Source organism: Scyliorhinus canicula, chromosome 22 (genome assembly GCF_902713615.1).
Source record: "Scyliorhinus canicula chromosome 22, sScyCan1.1, whole genome shotgun sequence".
NCBI lineage: Eukaryota > Metazoa > Chordata > Chondrichthyes > Carcharhiniformes > Scyliorhinidae > Scyliorhinus > Scyliorhinus canicula.
The window spans coordinates 22,017,439-22,040,116 of NC_052167.1; the positions used below are offsets into that span (position 1 = coordinate 22,017,439).

The 22,678-nt window shown below is 50.9% G+C and overlaps 1 protein-coding gene across 1 annotated transcript in view; it reads left to right on the forward strand.

The window, feature by feature from the left end:
* The window catches only part of LOC119956125, a 96,338-nt gene that overhangs the window by 41,019 nt on the left and 32,641 nt on the right, over positions 1 to 22,678 (forward strand). Inside the window, exons 7-11 of the mRNA XM_038783016.1 lie at positions 28 to 159; positions 10,404 to 10,539; positions 11,868 to 11,941; positions 14,048 to 14,167; positions 15,529 to 15,694. Of these exons, the coding sequence (XP_038638944.1) occupies positions 28 to 159; positions 10,404 to 10,539; positions 11,868 to 11,941; positions 14,048 to 14,167; positions 15,529 to 15,694 (628 nt within the window). The remainder of the gene's footprint in view (positions 1 to 27; positions 160 to 10,403; positions 10,540 to 11,867; positions 11,942 to 14,047; positions 14,168 to 15,528; positions 15,695 to 22,678) is intronic.

Consider the following 22,678-nt stretch of genomic DNA (forward strand, 5'->3'; position numbering starts at 1 on the left):
CTGACCAGATTGAGAATATATTTGCAGATCCCCAAAACGCCCGAGATCCTCGAGGTGTTTGACAAATTGCGGAGGACTGTTTTCCTGAGGGGCATCCGCACCTCCGAGTTCTTCAAGGATTATGACAAACTGCGGAGCGGCCTTATCACCGAAAGTCAGGTGAGCGAAGCACTTTGCGCAACGAAATCAAAGTTGTTAATAAGAGAAGAGCATGAGAAGCGGGAGCAACAGTCGGTCTTTTCCTATCTCGAGCCTCCTCTGCCAGTCAATAGGGTAATTAATGGCCGACCTTCTGTCTGAATTCCACTTCCCTGTCCAATCTTCCCTGCTCCCAGGTTGGGAGCTGGAGCGGTCCGGTGTGAATCACGCTGAGGTTTCCCCTACAGAGGGTGACAGTATCAGTGACATTGCTCTGGTAGTCATGGGTAATGGGCAGGTATGAGTGGCATTGGGAGGCCTTGTGGCGCAGTGGGATAGCGGCCCTGGGCGCGATTCTCTAAAATGGAACATAGCGAGCGTGTTTAGCCGCGTGTTCATCGCCGCTCACAGTGCCAAGAAACACATTGTTCAATGTGACTCGCGTTGTATAACGGGCCTGAACGGGGAACGCATGGCCGAGGAAGCGCATAGCCCTGTTTGGGGAGCTCCACTGGCCGGAACACCCAGCGTAGCGAGAGATCGGGACGCCATTTTAAAATGGCGCCCGATCTCCGAGGGCCCCGAAGCGACCCCTGATCTCCCCCCAGCCCGGATGCACTATGGAAGGATCCCCCCCGCCTCCCCCCCCTCCCCGCACCACACACAACCATACAGGACACCCCCCGAAAGACCGCGCATGCGCAAAAATGCCAGCTTGGCACCAACAACCTGGCACACCCATGCCAGCATGGCCAGTGTTCCAGGAATTTCCAGCGATGGAAACAGACAAAAGTCTGCCTTTTTTTTTAATAAACAATTTTATTGAGGTAGTTTTTGGCTTTATAACAGTTACAGACATCATCAGAAAGGAAGCAAAAAAGGCAAAAATGTGCAAACATCCACGTACTTTCAATACTTCCATCGTAACATATTGCACAAGCCCGCTCCCGACAAAAGTCTGCCTTGACGCACAACAAGGTGTGGGAAGAAAAAGAAGATGGTGGCATTGACCTCTACCAATTGGAGAATGTGGTCCATCTCCATTCTCTCCCCTATTTTGCCTGCTTTCCTTCCTTTCCTGTTGGGTGTGGGGTGTAGGGTGGTGACAGCCAGGGAGACAGGTTGGAGTTTCCAAGCTGACAGTGGCTTACGGAAAGAAATATGGGCAGGAAACGTGGCCTTCCCACATCCCTCTCTTCAATGCACGTTCCGCATCCTACAGCCATACTCCCATCATGTCTTACCGCTTTGACTTCCCAAGATCCTCTTCTCGTTCACTCTCATTCCAGTAACTGACCTTCCCTCCTCCTACCCCATGCCGATTAGGTCCACCTGCTCAACTCTTGTATCCTCCCCGTTACGCCTCCCAGTCGCTCCCCTCATCCTTAATCCTCCATATATTGTCCACTCATCTCCAACTGACGACAAGACAAAGGCCCCCTCAAGCTCACTTTTAACCTGCTCTTCCCTTCTCCCTTCCTTCCTGATTCACCGGGCAGGATTTTCCAGCCTTGACCGCCTCCGGGATCAACCGATCCTGCCGGAGGTCAAAGGACTTTTGGTTGGACTTCCGAATGTCCCACAGTGGGTCCCCCCCCCATGACTAGGCCGGAAAATTGATGGAAGTGTATACGATCCTGCACGGTCTTGACAAGATGGAGGTGGGAGGATGTTTCCCTCTTGTAGTTGAGTCCAGAACGAGGGGGGCACTGTTCTAAAATCAGGGGTCGAACTTTTATTTAAAAATATTTTTATTAGGATATTTGAAAATTTTTATAATAATAAGAACAATGACATAAACATGGTATAATAAACATTACCACCCCCGACCCAATCTTCACACACCCCAACCATAAACCAAACAATCCCCCCCACCCTCCCCCACCTTCGAGTCCCTCCACATTAGCAAGATCCGTCTCCGGGCTACCAGGGAGGCAAAGGCCAGGACGTCAGCCTCTTTCGCCCCCTGAACTTCCGGCTCTTCCGACACTCCAAAGATCACTACCTCCGGACTCGGCACCACCCGTGTTTTTAGCACCGTGGACATTGCCCTAGCAAAACTTTGCCAAAACTCTCCAAACATCGGGCATGCCCAAAACATGTGGACATGATTTGTGGGCTTCCCGCGCACCTCGTACACCTATCCTCTACCCCAAATAACTTACTCATCCTAGCCACTGTCATGTGTACCCAGTAGACTACCTTAAATTGTATCAGGCTAAGCCTGGCACATGATGAGGAGGTATTAACCCTGCTTAGGGCATCCGCCTATAGTCCCGTCTCCATCTCTCCTCCTAGTTCATCCTCCCACTTGCCCTTAAGCTCCTCCACCGGGGTTTCCTCCGCCTCCGAAAGCTCCTGGTAAATATCCGACACCTTCCCTTCTCCCACCCAGGGACTGGAGACGACTCTATCCTATATCCCCCGTGGCGGCAGCAGCGGGAAGGTCGGAACCTGTTTTCTCAGGAAGTCTCGCACCTGCAAATACCGAAACCCATTCCCTGCTGGCAATTCAAATTTATCCTCCAAGGCTGTCAAGCTGGGAAAGCTCCCATCTATAAATAGATCCTCCATCCTTCTAATTCCTGCCCTTTGCCATCTCCGGAACCCACCATCCAGCCTACTCGGTACAAACCGATGATTATTATAAATCCGGGTCTAAACTGATGCTCCCTCCACCCTCTTATATCTCCTCCACTGCCCCCAGATTCTCAGAGCCATCACCACCACCGGATTTGTGGAGTATCGGGCCGGCGAGAACGGAGGAGGTGCCGTTACCAGTGCCCGCAAGCTGGTGTCTTTACATCTCGCCGCCTCCATCCGCTCCCATGCCGCCCCCTCCCCCACTACCCACTTCCTGATCATGGCGATATTAGCCGCCCAGTAGTAATTGCAGAAGTTCGGCAGCGCCAACCCACCCTCCCCCCGACTGCCCTCCAACAATTCTTTCTTCACTTGCGGGGTTTTACCCGCCCACACAAAGCCCAAAATCACCTTATTTACCCGCTTGAAAAAGGCCTTTAGGATGAAGATGGGGAGGTACTGAAAGACAAACAGAAATCTGGGGAGGACCATCATTTTCACGGTCTGTACCCTCCCCGCCAGTGATAGTGGGAGCATGTCCCATCTCTTAAAGTCCCCTTCCATTTGTTCCACCAACCGGGATAGGTTTAACTTGTGCAGTGCCTCCCATTCACGGGCCACCTGGATTCCCAGGTACCGAAAGCTCCTCCCTACCATTCTAAGCAGCAGCTTTCCCAGTCTCTTCTCCTGTCCTCTTGCCTGGATCGCAAACATCTCACTTTTCCCCATGTTCAATTTATACCCCGAAAAATTGACAAATTCCCCCAGGATTTGCATTACTTCCCCCATCCCCTCCAACTGAAATATACATGAGCAGGTCATCTGCGTAAAGCGAGACCTGGTGCTCCACCCATCAACCCCCCCCCCCCCCCCCCCCCCCCCGAATCAGCCCTTTCCAGTTCCTAGAGGCTCTTAACGCCGTGGCCAATGGCTCTGTGGCCGGAGCAAACAGTAACGGGGAGAGGGGGCACCCTTGCCTCGTCCCTCAGTATAGTTCAAAATACCCCGACCTCAGCCAGTTCGTACGCACACTCGTTACTGGTGCCTGATAGAGAAACTGCACCCAGTCAATGAAGCCCTCACCAAATCCAAACCTTCCCAGCGCCTCCCACAGGTAATTCCACTCCACCCAATCAAAAGCATTCTCCACATCCATCGCTACCACCACCTCCGCCTCCTCTCCTCCTGCGGGCATCATAACAATATTCAAAAACCATCGAACATTGGCCTTGAGTTGCCTGCCCTTTACAAATCCCGTCTGGTCTTCCCCTATCACCCCGGGACACAGTCCTCTATCCTTGTGGCCAGTATGTTAGCCAGAAGTTTGGTGTCCACATTCAGTAGAGATATCAGCCTGTATCACCCGCATTGCTCCGGATCCTTCTCCCGTTTCAGGATCAATGAAATCGAGGCCTGTGACATTGTTGAGGGGAGGACTCCCTTCTCTCTTGCTTCATTAAATGTCCTCACCAGCAGTGGGCTCAATATCTCTGAAAACTTCTTATAGAATTCCATCGGGTAGCCGTCCGGCCCCGGGGCCTTGCCCGACTGCATGCCCTCCAGCCCCTTGATTATTTCCTCAATCTGAATTGGGGCTCCCAGCCCTTCCACCATACCCTCGGAAACCACAACTGATCCAAAAGTGCCTCATCCCCTCCACCCCAGCCGGGGGTTCCGATTCATATAATTTACTATAAAAGCCCTTAAACACCTCGTTCACTCCCGCTGGGTCCAGGACAGTATTCCCGCCTCTACTCTTTACTTTACCTATCTCCGTGCCCGCCTCCTTTTTCCTGAGCTGGTGCGCCAGAATTCTGCTTGCCTTTTCCCCGTACTCATAAATCACCCCCTTGCCTTCCTCAACTGTTCCATCGCTTTCCCTGTGGTCAACAGCCCAAACTCCGCCTGTAACCTCCGCCGCTCCCTCAGTAGCCCCGTGTCCGGGGCCTCCGAGTATCTCCTGTCCACCTGGAGTATCTCCTCCACTAACCTATCCCTCTCAGCCCTTTCCGCCTTTTCTCTGTGGGCCCGTATCGAGATTAATTCCTCTCTGACCACTGCCTTCAAAGCTTCCCAAACCATCGCTGCAGAGACCTCCCCCGGAATCATTTATTTCTAGGTAGTTCTGGATGGACTTGTTAACCTAGCAACCCCCCATCCAGTCTCCACAGCGGGCGTTGCCCTCTCTCCACACTAACCCGTAGATCCACCCAATGCGGGGCATGATCCGACACTGCGATTGCCGAGTACTCAGTATCCACCACCTTCGGTATTAGCTCCCTGCTCAGAACAATAAAGTCGATGCGAGAGTATACCTTGTGGACATGTGAAAAAAAGGAAAACTCCTTCGTCCTTGGCCGAGCAAACCTCCATGGGTCTACTCCCCCCATCTGTTCCATAAACCCCTTCAATTCCTTTGACGCAGCCGGCCTCCTCCCTGTCCTGGATTGTGAACGGTCCAATTCCGGATCAATGACTGTGTTAAAATCACCTCCCATAATCAGGTTATGTGACTCTAAGTCTGGGATCTTACCTAACACCCACCTTATAAATTCCACATCATCCCAATTTGGACCATATATGTTCAAGAGTACTACCCATTCCCCCTCCAGCTTCCCACTCACTATTATGTACCTACCCGCCTTGTCTAACACGATTCTCCCTGCCTCGAATGCCACTCGTTTGTTGATCAAGATCACTACCACCCTGGTCTTTGAGTCCAGCCCTGAGTGGAATACTTGGCTAACCCACCACTTTCTCAATCTTGTCTGGTCTGTAACCTTTAGGTGTGTCTCTTGTAGCATTGCCACGTCCGCCTTCAGCCCCCTCAAATGCACAAACACGCAAGCCCTCTCGACCGGCCCATTCAACCCTCTAATGTTCCATGTCATCAGCCTGGTCGGGGGGCTTACCGCCGCCACCCCCCTCCCCCCTGCCGACTAGCCAATGCCCTTTTTAGGCCAGCCTCTGGCTTGCGCCCTCCGCCTCCTCCAGCCCCCCCCTCGGGCATTCACCGTTCCCGACCTCCCATTTTCCCCCGAGTAACAGTTCCTCCCCTGTCAGCAAAGCAGCTCCCCCCTCTCCCTCCCCCCTAGCAACAACACTAGAAATCCAACCCCCCTAAGTCAAGCTCCAGCTTAACACCTGCTCACCCCCCACTGCGCTTCCGAGAGTCAGCTGACCCATGCTGACTTGATAGCGCCCGCCCCTGGCACCAAGCAGTCAGTCTCCCCATTGTTCTCTCCCCTCTCCCCCCACTTGAACAAACATATTAAGAACATCACATTCCCCAGTAAACAAACATCAGAAAAAACTGTGAAGAAACAGCCACTTTCACAACAAAAGCCCACCCAAAAACAGAACAAGCCCCAAAGACCCCCCCCCCCCTCTAACCAGCTCCCTGCAAGCCAAAGTTACCTTTAGCCATCCAAACAGCCCCTTATTACACATAACACTACTTATACTTACACAGCCCAGCACATCAAATCGCCGCCACAGTAATCTCCACCCTCTTTTCTTCAATAAAAGTGCATACTTCGTCTGGTGTTTCAAAGTAGAAGTCCTGTTCCTCATGTGTGACCCACAGACGGGCTGGGTACAACATCCCGAACTTCACCCTTTTCTTAAAGAGGGATGTTTTGCCCGATTGAACCCAGCTCGCCTCTTGGCCAAATCCGTGCAGGTCTTGATAAATGCGCAGCTCACAATTCTCCCATTTGCTGCTCCGTTCCTTCTTGGCCCACCGTGGAAAGTGTTCCTTGTCCAGGAATCGGTGAAAGCGTACCATCATCGCCCTCAGCGGCTCGTTCGCTCGGGGCTTCTTCGCGAGGGCTCTGTGCGGTCTGTCCACTTCCAGAGGCCGAGGGAACGCCTCAGCCCCAATCAACCTCTCCAGCATGTCCGTCACATAAGCCCTCGCATCCGATCCCTCACTGCCTTCAGGGAGGCCGACAATTCTAATATTCTGCCTCCTGGACCTGTTCTCCAGAACATAGAACATAGAACATTACAACGCAGTACAGGCCCTTCGGCCCTCGATGTTGCGCCGTCCTGTGAAACCCCTCCAAAGTCCCTCTACACTATTCCCTTATCGTCCATATGCCTATCCAATGACCATTTGAATGCGTTTAGTGTTGGCGAGTCCACTACTGTTGCAGACAGGGCATTCCACGCCCTTACTACTCTCTGAGTAAAGAACCTACCTCTGGCATGTCCTATATCTATCTCCCCTCAATTTAAAGCTATGTCCCCTCGTGCTGGACATCACCATCCGAGGAAAAAGGCTCTCACTGTCCACCCTATCTAATCCTCTGATCATTTTGTATGCCTCAATTAAGTCACCTCTTAACCTTCATCTCTCTAACGAAAACAGCCTCAAGTCCTTCAGCCTTTCCTCATAAGATCTTCCCTCCATACCTGGCAACATCCTGGTAAATCTCCTCTGCACCCTTTCCAATGCTTCCACGTCCTTCCTATAATGCGGCGACCAGAACTGCACGCAATACTCCAAATGCAACCGCACCAGAGTTTTGTACAACTGCAACATGCCCTCATGGCTCCGAAACTCAATCCCTCTACCGATAAAACAACCTTCTCAACCTGGGTGGCAACTTTCAGGGAACTATGGACATGGACACCGAGATCTCTCTGCTCATCCACACGACCAAGAATCTTACCATTAGCCCAGTACTCTGTCTTCCTGTTATTCCTTCCAAAATGAATCACCTCACACTTTTCTGCATTAATCTCCATTTGCCATCTGTCAGCCCAGCTCTGCTGCTTATCTATGTCACTCTGTAACTTGTAACATCCTTCTGCACTGTCCACAACTCCACCGACTTTAGTGTCATCTGCAAATTTACTCACCCAACCTTTTACGCCCTCCTCCAGCTCATTTATAAAAATGACAAACAGCAGTGGCCCCAAAACAGATCCTTGTAGTCCACCACTAGTAACTGGACACCAGTCAGAACATTTCCCATCAACCACCACCCTTTGTCTTCTATCAGCTAACCGATTTCTGATCCAAACTGCTAAATCCAGGTCCTCCAGCTTCTCCTGCAATCTTCTCTGGCGGTCGTTCATCATCTCCACCTTGGTCTCCAGCACGGTTATGTATTCCTCGTGCTCGGACACCTTTTTCTCTAACTCCTGGCTCTTCCGTGGGCCTTTTGATTCTGCACAACTTGATCAATCGAAGCCTTAATCGTGTCCTTCTTTGAAAAACTTCCCCAGCTGCTCCGTTGACCACTGTGCCGTCTCCCTGCGGGCTCTTGCTCTCCGCCATGCTTTCCCGCGGTACCAGCTCTGCTCGCGTCTCCCTTATAGGACTTTGTCTTCTCACACGGCCACTTCTGGTCCAATTCTCCGTACACCGGAGGGGGATTTCTCCTCACTCTTCACCGATTTATCCCATAAAATTTGGAAAAAACCGGGGGATAAAGGTCCAGAAGCCCAACACAGGCGGGAGCTATCAAACTGCTCCATGGCTGCCACCGGAAGTCCAGGGGTCGAACTTTTAGGTCAGAGATGAGGAGAATCTTTTTTTGTCTCAGAGGGTTGTCCAACTTTGGAACTCTGCCTCAGCAGGCGGTGGAGACGGGGGTCACTGAATAAGGTGGAGGTAGATAGATTCTTGTCAGGCAAGGGGATCAAAGGTTATCGGGGGTAATTGGGAATGTGGAATTCGAAACACAAGCCATGAACTTATTGAGTGCCGGAGCCAGCTCAAGGGGCCAAATGGCCGACTATTGCTCCTGTTTCATATGTTCATATTGTCTCTGTAATTATATCTGTTCCTCTTCACATCGTAGGCCTTGCCTTTTGAAGTTGTCCCTCCTCCATCAGCAACACTGACAATGAGAGAGGCTATGAACATATCCAAAATCCATCAGTTGTGTCATGTACTAAAAACACAACTGCGTTAAAATTTAACTTGTGCGGCGGCGAATTTAGACACTTTTGAAGGAGGACTGATTTTGGATCAAAGTTGAACTCCCAGCAGGGTCTGGGAGTCAAAGTCTTCCTTCCTATAAACTTGACTTTAAGGAAACAAAGACCTGAATTTATATGGGCTTATCCCAATCATCGAACATCCCAAAATGCTATGCAGCCAATATAGTACTTTTTAAAAATAAATTTAGACCACACAATTATGTTTTTCCAATTAAGGGGCAAATTAGCTTGGCCAATCCACCTATCCAACACATCTTTGGGTTGTGGGCGAAACCCACGCAGACACGGGGAAAATGTGCAAACTCCATATGGACAGTGACCCAGGGCCGGGATTGAACCTGGGACCTTGGCGCCGTGAGGCGGCAGTGCTAACCACTGCGCCACATTGTCACCCCATCAATACTTGTGTGGGTCACTGTCCGTGTGGAGTTTGCACATTCTCCCCGTGTCTGCTTGGGTTTCACCCCCCACAACCCAAAGATGTGCAGGCTAGGTGGATTGGCCACGCTAAATGGCCCCTTAATTGGAAAAAGCGAATTGGGTACTTTAATGTGGAGAAATAGCAGCCAATTTTCACACAGCAAACAGCAACGTGAGAATAACCAAATCTGGGTTTTGTGACGTCGACTGAGGGATAAATATTGGCCCCCGGGCACTGGGGAGAAATCCCTCGCTCTTCTTCAAAATAGTGCCCTGGGATCTTTCAGATCCGTCAGACCCTGAGATGGGGTCTCTGGTGTAAAAGACAGCACCTTCAACAGTGCAGCACTCCCTCAGTAGTCTTGCACTTGAAAGTCAGCCTTGATTTTGTCTGTAAGTCCAAGAACAGAGACTTGTACCTGGAACCTTGCAAGTCAGATCCAAAGGGTGGGATTTTCCCCTCGCCTCCCCTTCGTATCGTGACCTCGGTGCATCTTCCGCCATTTTGAAGTCCGCCGTGATTGTAATCCCAATAGCCCAATAAATCTATTTTGTAATGGAATAGCTCATTCTGAACGCACACTTGTGTGTAATAAATATCAACGCAAAGCTGCGAGTCACAACTGTCTTTTGATTGTCGTGTCCCTCAAAATATACGACTCGGTGACATCGGCTGGGATGTCTGTCGGTGCCTTAGTTCCATGAGAGATTTGGCGTAAAGGCACGAGAGTCCGTCGGCTTACTTACAGCATCAACAATTATAGACACGAATGTAAATAGAACATAGAGCATAGAACTCATAGAGCGTACTTACAGCGCAGTACGGGCCCTTCGGCCCTCGATGTTGCGCCGACCTGTGAAACCATCTGAAGCCTATCTGACCTACACTATTCCATTTTCATCCATATGTCTATCCAGTGACCACTTAAATGCCCTTAGATTTGGCGAGTCTACTACTGTTGCAGGCAGGGCGTTCCACACCCCTACTACTCTCTGAGTAAAGAAACTGCCTCTGACATCTGTCCTATATCTACCACCCCTCAATTTAAAGCTATGTCCCCTCGTGTTGGTCATCCCCATCCGAGGAAAAAGACTCTCACTGTCCACCATAGACGGAATGATGGAACCTTTCGTACATAAAAACTATCTATTGTCAAACAAAATGGAGAATCTGATGGGTAAATTGGATGGAAAAACTGTGGCTATTCCGACTATGTATGTCACTGAAATCAAAATGGCTGATGTAGTAGAACTTCCTTTACCGCAGGGCCATAATTGCGTGATTTATAATTCATTCCTTTCCACAGTTTAGGCGAGGTCTGTACCTGTCTGTTGGAAAGGAAGGTATCTTGTCAGAGCAAGACATCCAGACACTTCTCAAGTGCTTTGGCACCGCAGATTGCAAAGTTCGCTATCGTGATTTCTGCAATGTGATGGAACATGGTGAGTGGGACGTCTCCAATGGCGACGAGTTTGCATTCTAAATTCTACACGGTCTCTCCGAAGGATGGTGGCGCTCCTTGCTATCTCAATCAGCCTCGGTGTAAACCCGGGTCGAGAGCCTGCCTGTCCATTTTAAGACAATCCGTGCAGTCACATGATCACCCGCGGCCAATGTGACGGCTAGAAAGAGACAACCGGAACGGCCATTTTGACCTATTTAGCCAATCAGGATGCTGGAAAACATCACTGAATTGTAAAAGCCACGTGATCACACCACCCAAATGTGACCGTGGTGCACACCAAATTCTTTACTAGATAGGTGGATGAAATGTTGACAGCATTTCCTGTAAGGGGCCACCATGAAGGAAAATAAGTGCGCCCAAATCCCAGCAGCCCAAAGTGCCCTCGATCGAACTGAGACTTAATATTCCCTTCCAATTGGGATAAAGCCCCAAGTGGGGCACTGTGACAACAACAAAATGTCAGAGGGAACTGAACTAATTAATCTAAAGTATAATTCCCAGGGTAAGTCACGTACTCCAGCAGCTGTTTCTATAAAGGCACCTCATAATTATAAAAAGTCATTTTACAGGGAGTTAAAGAATTAGTTAATATTGACGAAAGGGAAAATGCTGGAAAATCTCAGCAGGTCTGGCAGCATCTGCATGGAGAGAAAAAAGCTCACGTTTCGAGTCCGATGACTCTTTGACAAAGCTTTGAAACGTTAGCTCTTTCCTCTCCCTACAGATGCTGCCAGACCTGCTGAGATTTTCCAGCATTTTATCTTTCGTTTCAGATTCCAGCATCCGCAGCCATTTGCTTTCATCCAGTAGTTAATGTTGGCAATGTTACTAATCATAAATACAAGGTAGCATTGTGGATAGCACAATCGCTTCACAGCTCCAGGGTCCCAGGTTCGATTCCGGCTTGGGTCACTGTCTGTGTGGAGTCTGCACATCCTCCGCGTGTGTGCATGGGTTTCCTCCGGGTGCTCCGGTTTCCTCCCACGGTCCAAAGATGGGCAGGTTAGGTGGATTGGCCATGATAAATTTCCCTTAGAGTCCAAAATTGCCCTTAGTGTTGGGTGGGGTTACTGGGTTATGGGGATAGGGTGGAGTTGTTGACCTTGGGTAGGGTGCTCTTTCCAAGAGCCGGTGCAGACTCGATGGGCCGAATGGCCTCCTTCTGCACTGTAAATTCTATGAAAAGCCAGATCTTTTTAAGAGACCAACAAGAGTCCTTTGGAGTTAACTGTACCTGGATGTATTTTTTCCCGTGTCGGTGTGTGGCACTGTTGAGTTTCTAACACAGAATATTTCCCTCCTCAGCGTACAACGTCCCTCACCTAGACAAATATCCCACAGCAGAGGTATGCCGACCACCGAGAGGAACCCTCTTCCAGGTGAGCTCTCGAATGTTAAGAATGTGTTTTTGGGTCACGAGTGAAGTCTGGAAAGTTTTATTTTTTAAATTTAGAGTACCCAATTGTTTTTTCCAATTAAGGGGGCAATTTAGCGCGGCCAATCCACCTACCCTGCACATCTCTTTGGGTTGTGGGGGGCGAAACCCACGCAGACACGGGGGAGAATGTGCAAACTCCACACGGACAGTGACCCAGGGCCGGGATCGAACCTGGGACCTCGGCGCCGTGAGGCAGCTGTGCTAACCACTGCGCCGCCGTGCTGGCCCGAAGTCTGGAAAGTTGAGTGGAGAGGTGGCACAGTCACTGCCAGATTAAGGTTGCACATCGCAATGGCAGACCGTGAAGTCACAGTGGGCCGAATGGCCTCCATCTGTTCCGTTATGACTCGAAGGATTGAATTCTGTTGGTGGCCATGGGGTCCTTCAAGCGGCCATTGCAGGGAACGGCCATTCAGTTATTGGCAGAGGCCGCCCTCTGAGAGATGGCAGCTCTGGCACAGGGAGAAGGAGAGGGCGCCACCATGTTGAGGCACCCTCGAAGGGCTAGTAAGAAATGAAGTTTAATGGGCCTGGCAAGTAGCTGGGCCTCAGTAACCGGACCCTCCTATTGGAGCCGTGGGGGGAACCATTGCTCCCTGGGTGCATCTTCGGTGGGGCGTGAAGTCTCCGGGAGGGAAAGGTCCTCCACCTTTCCCCGGGAAGACTGTGAGAGGCTATCCCACTGTACCTGATAGTCTCCCCAGGTGGCTTGGGACCATAGCAGCAGTAAAACCCCAGCATTGTGGGAAAACAAACGTCAATAGATCCGTTAATTGGCTGCTCCGCCTTCAAGCAGTGGGCGGCACTGTTTCCAATTCCCTTTTGAAAGTTACTATCGAATCCACTTCCACTACCCAATTCAGATGGCACATTCCAAATCACCGAGAGAAAAAATATTCTTCTCCTCCCCCGGCCATTTTGTCAATTATTTCCAAGTTGCTTCACCTGGATATTGGCCTTTCTCTCAGGCTGAACAGTCTCTGCCTATCTACCCTAGTAGGAAGTCTTACAACACCAGGTTAAAGTCCAACATATTTGTTTCAAACACTAGCTTTCGGAGCACAGCTCCTTCCTCGGGTGAAGGAGCAGTGCTCCGAAAGCTAGTGTTTGAAACAAACCTGTTGGGCTTTAACCTGGTGTTGTTAGACTTCTTACTGTGCTCGCCCCAGTCCAACGCCGGTATCTCCACATCGTATCTACTCTAGCGAACCTCCTGATGATTTTGAAATCTCCCCTGGATCCTCTCTGCTCCAAGGAGAACATTCCCAGCTTCTTCCGTCTCCCCAGGAAACTGAAACCGCCCCCCCCAACCCGCCCCGCCATCCTGGGAACCATTTTAGTCAATCCCCACTGTACCCTCTTCCAGACCTGGATTTCCATTCCAAAGCCTGGTGCCCGGAATTAGATACAGGAATTTAGCTGAGGTGTAACATAATAACTTGCAAAGGTTTAACATCAAGGGGATAGCACGCTGGAGTGGTCATGTGACAGAGTGGGTTAGCAACCCTGCCTCTGAGCCAGACGCTCGGGTGAGTTCAAGTCCCACCCCAGGACCTAACGGCCAAGGAAGGTACGCTTATTTTTAAGTTTTTTTTTCCCAATTAAGGGGCAATTTAGCGTGGCCAATCCACCTACCCTGCACATGTTTGGGTTGTGGGGGCGAGACCCACGCAGACACGGGGAGAATGTGCAAACTCCACACGGACAGTGACCCAGAGCCGGGATCGAACCGGGGACCTCGGCGCCGTGAGGCAGCAGTGCTAACCACTGTGCCAGCCCGGGAGGTGCATTCATAACGTGATCAAACCTGCAAATCCTTCCAAACACGCCAATGGCTGCCGGTAAGAGCGGGAGAGACTCCTGGTCAACCACACTCCATGTGGAGTGCACCCCCCTCAAGCTATAAGCCCCTGGCGACAGACTAGCAACCTGTTCCGGGAATTACTATCTATGTTAGCGCAACCACGAGGAGTGGGATGAGAATCGGAATGGAACGGGTATCACTCTGAGGCTGACTCACATTCTTTTGTTTTTCTCTGTCCCGCAGCTCGGGGGAAAGCTAACAGACTTAGAGGAACAACGCGTGAATGAAGTGCTCAGAGGGTTTTCAAAGCAAGTGGAGAAGAGACAATTGTTGGTGAATCCTTTCTTCAAAGATTTCGATGAGGTGAGCGTATACCACTTCGCTCGGAAATGCTTTCAGCGCTGTGAGCTTCCCCAGTGACTGCCTGAGATTCCATATCCCCTCATTGTACTAAATGCCCCCCCCCCCCCCATTCACCACCTCATCTCCAATCGATACGATTGAAGTCAATCCACGTTCTCATCATTGCTTCGTTCCAGGCTGGGGAACCATTACTGAACCTTCTCCAGGGCTGGTATATTCTTCTTAACTTGAGGTTAGACTTTCATATTCAACAGGCAGAACGTGGTGGAACATTCGCCGGGTGGCGAACAGAGAGGCTGAGCGTCTTGGGTTACAGGAAAATATAGACGGGACGGTCAAATGGGCAGAGAAGTGGCGGATGGAATTTAACCCTGAAAAGTGTGAGGTGAAACACTTTGGAAAGAGTAATTTGACGAGGAAGTATTCGATGAACGGCTGACGCTGGGAAGTTCTGAGGAACAAAGGGGCCTTGGAGTGTTTGTAAATAGATCTCTGAAGGCAGAAGGGCAGGTTAATAGGGTGGTGAAAAAGGCAGATGGGACACTTGTCTTTATCAGTCGAGGCATCGATTACAAAGGCAGGGAGGCCATGTTGGAGTTGTCTAGAACTTTGGTGAGGTCACTGTGTGCAATTCTGGTCGCCACATTGTTAGGAAGGATGTGATTGGACTGGAGGGGGTGCAGAGGAGATTCACCAGGATGTTGCCTGGGATGGAACATTTAAGAATAGAGATTGGATAGGCTTGGGTTGTTTTCACTGGAGCAGAGAAGACTGAGAGACGACCTGATCCAGGTGGACAAGATTATGAGGGATGTGGACAGGGTGGATAGGGAGCAGCTGTTCCCCTTAGTTGAAGAGTCAGTCACGAGGGGACACAAGTTCAAAGTGAGGGGCAGGAGGTTGAGGGAGGATTTGAGAAAAAACGTTTTTACCCTGAAGGTGGTGATGGTCTGGAATGCACTGCCTGGGAGGGTGGTAGAGGCAGGTTTGATTCACATCCTTTAAGAAGTACCTGGATGAACACTTGGCCCTTCATAACATTCAAGGCTATGGGCCAAGTGCTGGCAAATGGGATTAGGTGGGCAGGTCAGGTGTTTTCCAAGGCCGGAATTGAACCCGGGTCCCTGGCACTGTGAGGCAGCAGTGCTAACCACTGTGCCACCGCGCCGCCCCCGAATTCCAGCCATTTCCTGAGCTGCCTTTTCCTTCTGGTCTCCCTTCCAACCTGCAGTCTCAGTTAAAGATGGACGAGAGGCGAACTCAGGCCCCACCACAGCCCCCTACCCACCACAACCCCTCCCCTTCACCCCCAACTCCCGTAAGCTTCGGTAATTAATATCTGGATGCATTCAATTAAACAGAACGTGACGTACAGAAGACTCCTGACTAAGACACAGTTTGAGAGAGGATTGGATTACCTGGGTCTGAGCGTGGAGCCAATGGATTTCAAATTGCTCTGTAAACGATTTGAGGATCCGGTCACTGGAGAAATAAACTACGTCGCGTTCAGCCAAGCCATTGACAAAGGTAAGCGAGTCTCCGCTTGATTACTGCTCACCGAGGATCTCGGAGGAACCAGCCCAGGAAATGCAAAATGCCGCAGAGGCTGGAAATCTGACACAAAAACAGAAAATGCTGGAAAAAGGCAGCAGGACTCATTGAGTTCGAAGAGAGAGATCAGAACTGTAGACGGATCATTTAGATCCGAAACGTTAACTCGTGCTTCTGTCTCCAGCCTCAGACACTGCTGAGTCTGTCCAGCGTTTTCTGTTATTTATTGTGGGCAGCATAGTGGTTAGCACAATTGCTTCACAGCTCCAGGGTCCCTGGTTCGATTCCTGGCTTGGGTCGCTGTCTGTACGGAGTCTGCACGTTCTCCCCGTGTCTGCGTGGGTTTCCTCCGGGTGCTCCGGTTTCCTCCCACACTCCAAAGATGTGCAGGTTAGGTGGATTGGCCATGATGAATTGCCCTTCGTGTTGGGTGGGGTTACTGGGTTATGGGGATAAGGTGGGGATGTGGGCTTGGGTAGGGTGCTCTTTCCAAGAGCTGGTGCAGACTCGATGGGCCGAATGGCCGCCTTCTGCACTGTAAATTCTACGAAAAAAATTCCTTGACGAATCCTAGGCCGGAATACTCCGGCCGTTTGCCAGCGGGTGGATTCTCTGGTGCCACCGGCAGTGCCCCCGTCTGTGGGATTCCCGGCGGAGTGGGGCAGCTTCCATGGGAATTCCCATTGGCAGGAAGAGGAGAGAACCCCGCCACCAGCGAACCGCGCCCCACCTCCTGCCACTGAGAAACAGGCGGCTGGGAGGACCAGAGAATCCCCTCCCACATCGCTAAAACAGCACCTCCCAAAATTCATCACATGACTTTGTGCTTCAGTCATCGTGTGACCCCCGCCCCCACCTCTGCTCCAGAGGGGGGTGGAATTGTTGATCGGGGCGTGGGGGGGAGGGGAAAGATAAAGTGTTGTATGAACATTCGAATTCAGGGCAGGACTAGTCCCCTCGAGCCTGCTCTGCCATTCGATAGGATCGTGGCTCATATGATCGTAACCTCAACATCTTAATTGCACCTTTTGCAGCCACAAAGTCTGTCTGTCTTTTAAACCAGGATTTAAAAATAAAATACTGCAGCACATTTATAAACAGCCGAACCCAGACTTTTAAAAGCCTTACTGCATCAGATACATTCGGACAGCATGGTGGCACAGTGGTTAGCACTGCTTCCTCAACAGCGCCAGAGTCCCGGGTTCAATTCCAGCCCCGGGTGACTGCCTGTGTGTGGGGTTTGCACGTTCTCCCCGTGTGTGCGTGGGTTTCCTCCGGGCGCTCCGGTTTCCTCCCACAGTCCAAAAATGTGCAGGTTGGGTGAATTGGCCGTGCTAGATTGTCCAATATTTAGGTGGGGTTACGGGGCTAGGAGTGGGAGTTGGGCCTAGGTAGGGTGCTCCATTGGAGTAGGGGTCTGTTCATACACGACAGGCCAAATGGCCTCCTTCTGCACTGTAGGGATTCTATTATAGAATAGAACAGTACAGCACAGAACAGGCCCTTCGGCCCTCGATGTTGTGCTGAGCAATGATCACCCTACTCAAACCCATGTATCCACCCTATACCCGTAACCCAACAACCTCCCCCCCTTAACCTTACTTTTTAGGACACTACGGGCAATTTAGCATGGTTCTGTATATCAGGGGCTGGTTCAGCACAGTGGGCTAAACAGCTGGCTTGTAATGCAGAACAAGGCCAGCAGCGCGGGTTCAATTCCGGCCTCCCCGAACAGGCGCCGGAATGTGGCGACTGGGGGCTTTGCACAGTAACTGCATTGAAGCCTACTCGTGACAATAAGCGATTGTTATTATTATGTTACAATATATATACCAATTTCTTACATTCATCACACAGGCGTGTACACACAAACATACGGACACACAAATTAGGAGCAGGAGTAGGCCACTCGGCCCCTCGAGCCTGCTCCGCCGTTCAATAAGATCACGGCGGATCTGATTCTAACCTCAACCCCACGTTCCTGGCGACCCCGATAACCTTTCACCCCCCTTGTTACACGAGAATTTATTCAGCTCTGCCTTAAAAATACTCAAAGATTCTGCTTCCACTGCCTTTTGAGGAAGTGACTCACCCACCCTCCGAGAGAAAAATAATTCTCCTCGTCTCTTTCCTAAATGGGTGGCTGTTTTTAAACAGTGACTGCCCTAGTTCTAGATCCTCCCGCAAGAGGAAACATCCTCTCCACATCCAACCTGTCAGTACCCCTCCAGGTCTTATAGGTTTCGATCTTACCCTACTAAACTCTAGTGAATAGCACGGTAGCATGGTGGTTAGCATAAATGCTTCACAGCTCCAGGGTCCCAGGTTCGATTCCCGGCTGGGTCACTGTCTGTGCGGAGTCTGCACGTCCTCCCCGTGTGTGCGTGGGTTTCCTCCGGGTGCTCCGGTTTCCTCCCACAGTCCAAAGATGTGCGGGTTAGGTGGATTGGCCATGCTAAATTGCCCGTAGTGTCCTAAAAAAAGTAAGGTTAAGGGGGGGGGGGTTGTTGGGTTACGGGTATAGGGTGGATACGTGGGTTTGAGTAGGGTGATCATTGCTCGGCACAACATCGAGGGCCGAAGGGTCTGTGCTGTACTGTTCTATGTTCTCCAATCTTTCCTCAGAAGGCAACGGGTGGAACGGTGGCACAGTGGTTAGCACTGCTGCCTCTCAGTGCCAGGGTCCCGGGCTCGATTCCCGGCTTGGGTCACTGTCTGTGTCTGCGCGGGTTTCCTCCGGGTGCTCCGGTTTCCTCCCACAGTCCAAAGATGTGCAGGTTAACTGGATTGGCCGTGCTAAATTGCCCCTTAGTGTCCAATTGTTTCGGTGAGGTTACGGGGATGGGGTGGGGGTACTGGGCCTGGGTAGGGTGCTCTTTTCAGAGGGTGACTGCAGACTCGATGGGCTGAATGGCCTCCTTCTCCACTGTAAGGATTCTATTTTATTCTAACCCGCTCATCCCTGGTCTAACCGTCTGGGATGGTGTGAGTCCTCAGCCATAGGCAGGGGACGTGAAAAGACACAGTTTGTGTCATCACCCACTGGCTCCCAGAACTCGTAACTGAAGCATGATGAACATTCAGATATAGAACATCTGGACTGGCCTCTTATTCCAGAGAGGCTGCACAGTGGGTCCTTGCAGTACCTGCTCTTTCCCTCTAGAGTGTCTCGGTGAGCAGTAAATTCCACCAGTCCTGGTAGAACCTGGATTGACAGCCACATTAACTGGATCCCAGGGTTTCACGTGGGCAAGGGGAATGGGGCAACGTTTTTTGATCAGGCAATAGTCCCCAGTCAATAGTGAGCGATTCCTACCTCATTAACCCTATTTAGGGCAGCACGGTGGCCTAGTGGTTAGCACAACCGCCTCACGGCGCTGAGGTCCCAGGTTCGATCCCGGCTCTGGGTCACTGTCCGTGTGGAGTTTGCACATTCTCCCCGTGTCTGCGTGGGTTTCGCCCCCACAACCCAAAAAAAAAAATGTGCAGAGTAGGTGGATTGGCCACGCTACATAATGGGCCGTACACCATGGACCTGGTGTTGGGAGATTGGACAAGCTGAAAAAGGGAAGAAAATCCAGGGTTCCTGTTTGGCGGGGCGGGAGTTAAAGATGCTTGACTATACCCAGTGGAGTTTAGAATAATGAGACATATAAGATACTGCGGGAGTTTGACAGAGTGGGCGCTGGGAGAATGTTTCTAGGGGTCATAGACTCCCTACAGTGTAGAAGGAGGCCATTCAGCCCATCGAGTCTGCACCGACCCTCCGAAAGAGCACCCTCCCTAGGCCCACACCCCCCCACCCTATCCCCGTAATCCCACCTAACCTGCACAGCTTTGGACCGTGGGAGGAAACCAGAGCACCCGGAGGAAACCCACGCACGCACGCACGGGAAGAACGTGCAGACTCCGCAAAGTCACCCAAGGTCGAATCGAACCTGGGTCTCTGGCGCTGTGAGGCAGCAGTGCTAACCACTGTGCCACCTAATGTCAGCATTTGGGGTCCCCCATTTGAGATGATGACCAGGAATTTCTTCTTTAAGGGTTGTTAATCTTTGGAATCCCTCCCCCCCCCCCCCCCCCCCCCACCAGAGAGAAGTGGAGGCCGAGCCATTGACTATATTCAAGGCTCAGCGAGGTAGGTTTTTGAATGACAAAAGTCAAGTGTATTGAGGGAACAGGCGGGAAAATGAAGTTGAGGCCACAGTGAGATCAGCCATGATCTTATTGAATGGTGGAGCAGGCTCGAGGGGCTGAATGGTCCACTCCTGGTCCACTCCCACAACCCAAAGACGTGCAGGGTAGGTGGATTGGCCATGATAAATTGCCCTCAGTGACCAAAAAGGTTAGGAGGGGTTATTGGGTTATGGGGATAGGGTGGAAGTGAGGGCTGAAGTGGGTCGGTGCAGACTGGATGGGCCGAATGGCCTCCTTCTGCACTGTATGTTCTATGTTCCTGCTCCCATTTCTGACCATCTTATGGCTACATATTGCGGGGGCGGGGGGCGGAGAGAGAGACAAAAACTGTTTATAATTTCTTCAATCGCTTTTGCCTTTTTGGGTCGAAAGGTGATTGCCAAAACGTAGCAGGTGACACAGTAAAGGCGGAGGGGCTGTACCTGTGCAGCTCCTGAGCGAACCCCAGCTTGGTAGCTGTGCCAATCTGGAAGCGGTTCAGGGTCGAGTCGGTCTCTGTTTATCCCCACCTCCCCATTTACCCTCCATCTCCCCAGGGTGGCATTCCAGCAGACCGGGCAGGTGGCAGACGCAGTGAACCCGAGGGCAGAGCTGCTGCCATTACCACTGCTGGCAGTGCCACCTTGCTCTGCATGACCAGCTGCAGTCGCCCTCCCTGGTGGCACACTGCCACCTTCCCTCCTGACCCCGATTCTCTGCGGGTCGCGTAGCCGGAGGATCCCGTGCCTGGAAACGGGAATGTGCGAGCACGGCGGGGTGGGTGCGCTGTGCTGTTGTCCTGCCCAAGCTAGCTCCATTTCCCTTCCTCTTCTACCTCTGTCAAGGGCATCTCCATGGGGGCGACCCATTGTGCCAACAAAGTGAGCATTCCAGGGAATGGCACAAATCACAAAAAGAAAGGAAAAAAAATCCTGAACCCAAATGGGAAAAAAAAGCCTGAAAATATTATTTGAGGGAAGATTGGAGGCAGTTCAGAGGAGGTTCACTAGATTCCAGAGATGAGGGTTTGTCGTATGAGGAGAGATTGAGCAGTTTAGGCCGATACTCTCTCGAGTTTAGAATAATGAGGGGAGATCTAATTGAGGTGTACAAGATGCTAAAAGATATGGATAAAGTAGAAGTGGAGCTGATGCTTCCTCTTGTGGGGCATTCTGAAACGAGAGGCCATAACCTTAGAATAAGAGGCAGCAAATTTAAAACAGATTTGAGGAGAAACTACTTCTCCCAAAGGGTTGTGAATCTGTGGAATTCAAATGGGAAAAGAAAGCCTGAAAATATTATTTGAGGGAAGATTGGAGGCAGTTCAGAGGAGGTTCACTAGATTCCAGAGATGAGGGTTTGTCGTATGAGGAGAGATTGAGCAGTTTAGGCCGATACTCTCTCGAGTTTAGAATAATGAGGGGAGATCTAATTGAGGTGTACAAGATGCTAAAAGATATGGATAAAGTAGAAGTGGAGCTGATGCTTCCTCTTGTGGGGCATTCTGAAACGAGAGGCCATAACCTTAGAATAAGAGGCAGCAAATTTAAAACAGATTTGAGGAGAAACTACTTCTCCCAAAGGGTTGTGAATCTGTGGAATTCGCTACCCCAGAGAGCGGTGGATGCTGGGACAGTGAGTAAATTTAAGGAGGAATTAGACAGATTTTTAATTGCTAATGGAGTTGAAGGGTTATGGAGAATGGGCCGGACGGTGGAGTGGAGGCCAGGATGGGATCAGCCATGATCACATTGAGGGGGTTAGGCTCGGGGGGATAAATTGGCGACTCCCGCTCCTCGGTCATGTGTCCCAGGGGAGGAGATGCTCTGGCTGATTTTGCAATCCAGCTCTTGGCCTATAACATTGTAGGTAGCATTGCCCCAGATGAGGAACAAAGCAGCCATGATAGTATAGCGGAGCAGACCCAATGGGCCGAATGGCCTAATTCTGCTCCTATATATCTTATGTCTTAAGAGAGATCTTTCAGATCCACTTCCACCTCCATCATAGTGTCAGAAAGACTGGAAGCAAATACATAGATAGGCAAGGGGCAGTTAGCCGGGGGAACTGACACTTCAGCACCCCAATGATCGTGTTGTTATTGAAGTACTCTGCTTTTCAAAATGGCGCCGATGGCCCATGACCGCTTTCACGTGATGTTCTTATGAAGGAGTCTGCGTGATGATGTCTGGCTCGTAGGTCCAGAATGAGCGCACAAGTACTCATCCAGGCCTTCAGCGCGAGCCATGCCTGTCACAAGGTACAGGATAGAGGCCATATCAGCTTTCTCGAGCACTCTGCTGCCTGGATCACCCTCGGCTGAGCGAGGTATCATGGTTTGTATTTGTACAGAACCCAGTCAACAAGAGGGGACAATTCCTCCTATCACCTGAAGGCAAATGGAGGAAAGGACAGGGAAGCCACAGTATAGACAGTCCCTTTCTGCCTGGGCCCTACATGATTAGATTATTCCTGAATATATCAGTGATCTCAACAACACCTCCCCATTCACCAATAGTCCCACATTCCTGCCTTTTGCTCAATCGCTGTCCTTCCAATAACATAGGAATAAAAAAAACACCAGAAGCTTTATTTTTTCACGGGACATGAGCATCGATGGCAAGGCCTAGCATTTGTCATCTATTCTTAATTGTGATTGAAATGGGCCGCACGGTGGCGCAGTGGTTAGCACTGCTGCCTCACGGCGCCGAGGTCCCAGGTTCGATCCCGGCTCTGGGTCACTGTCCGTGTGGAGTTTGCACATTCTCCCCGTGTTTGCGTGGG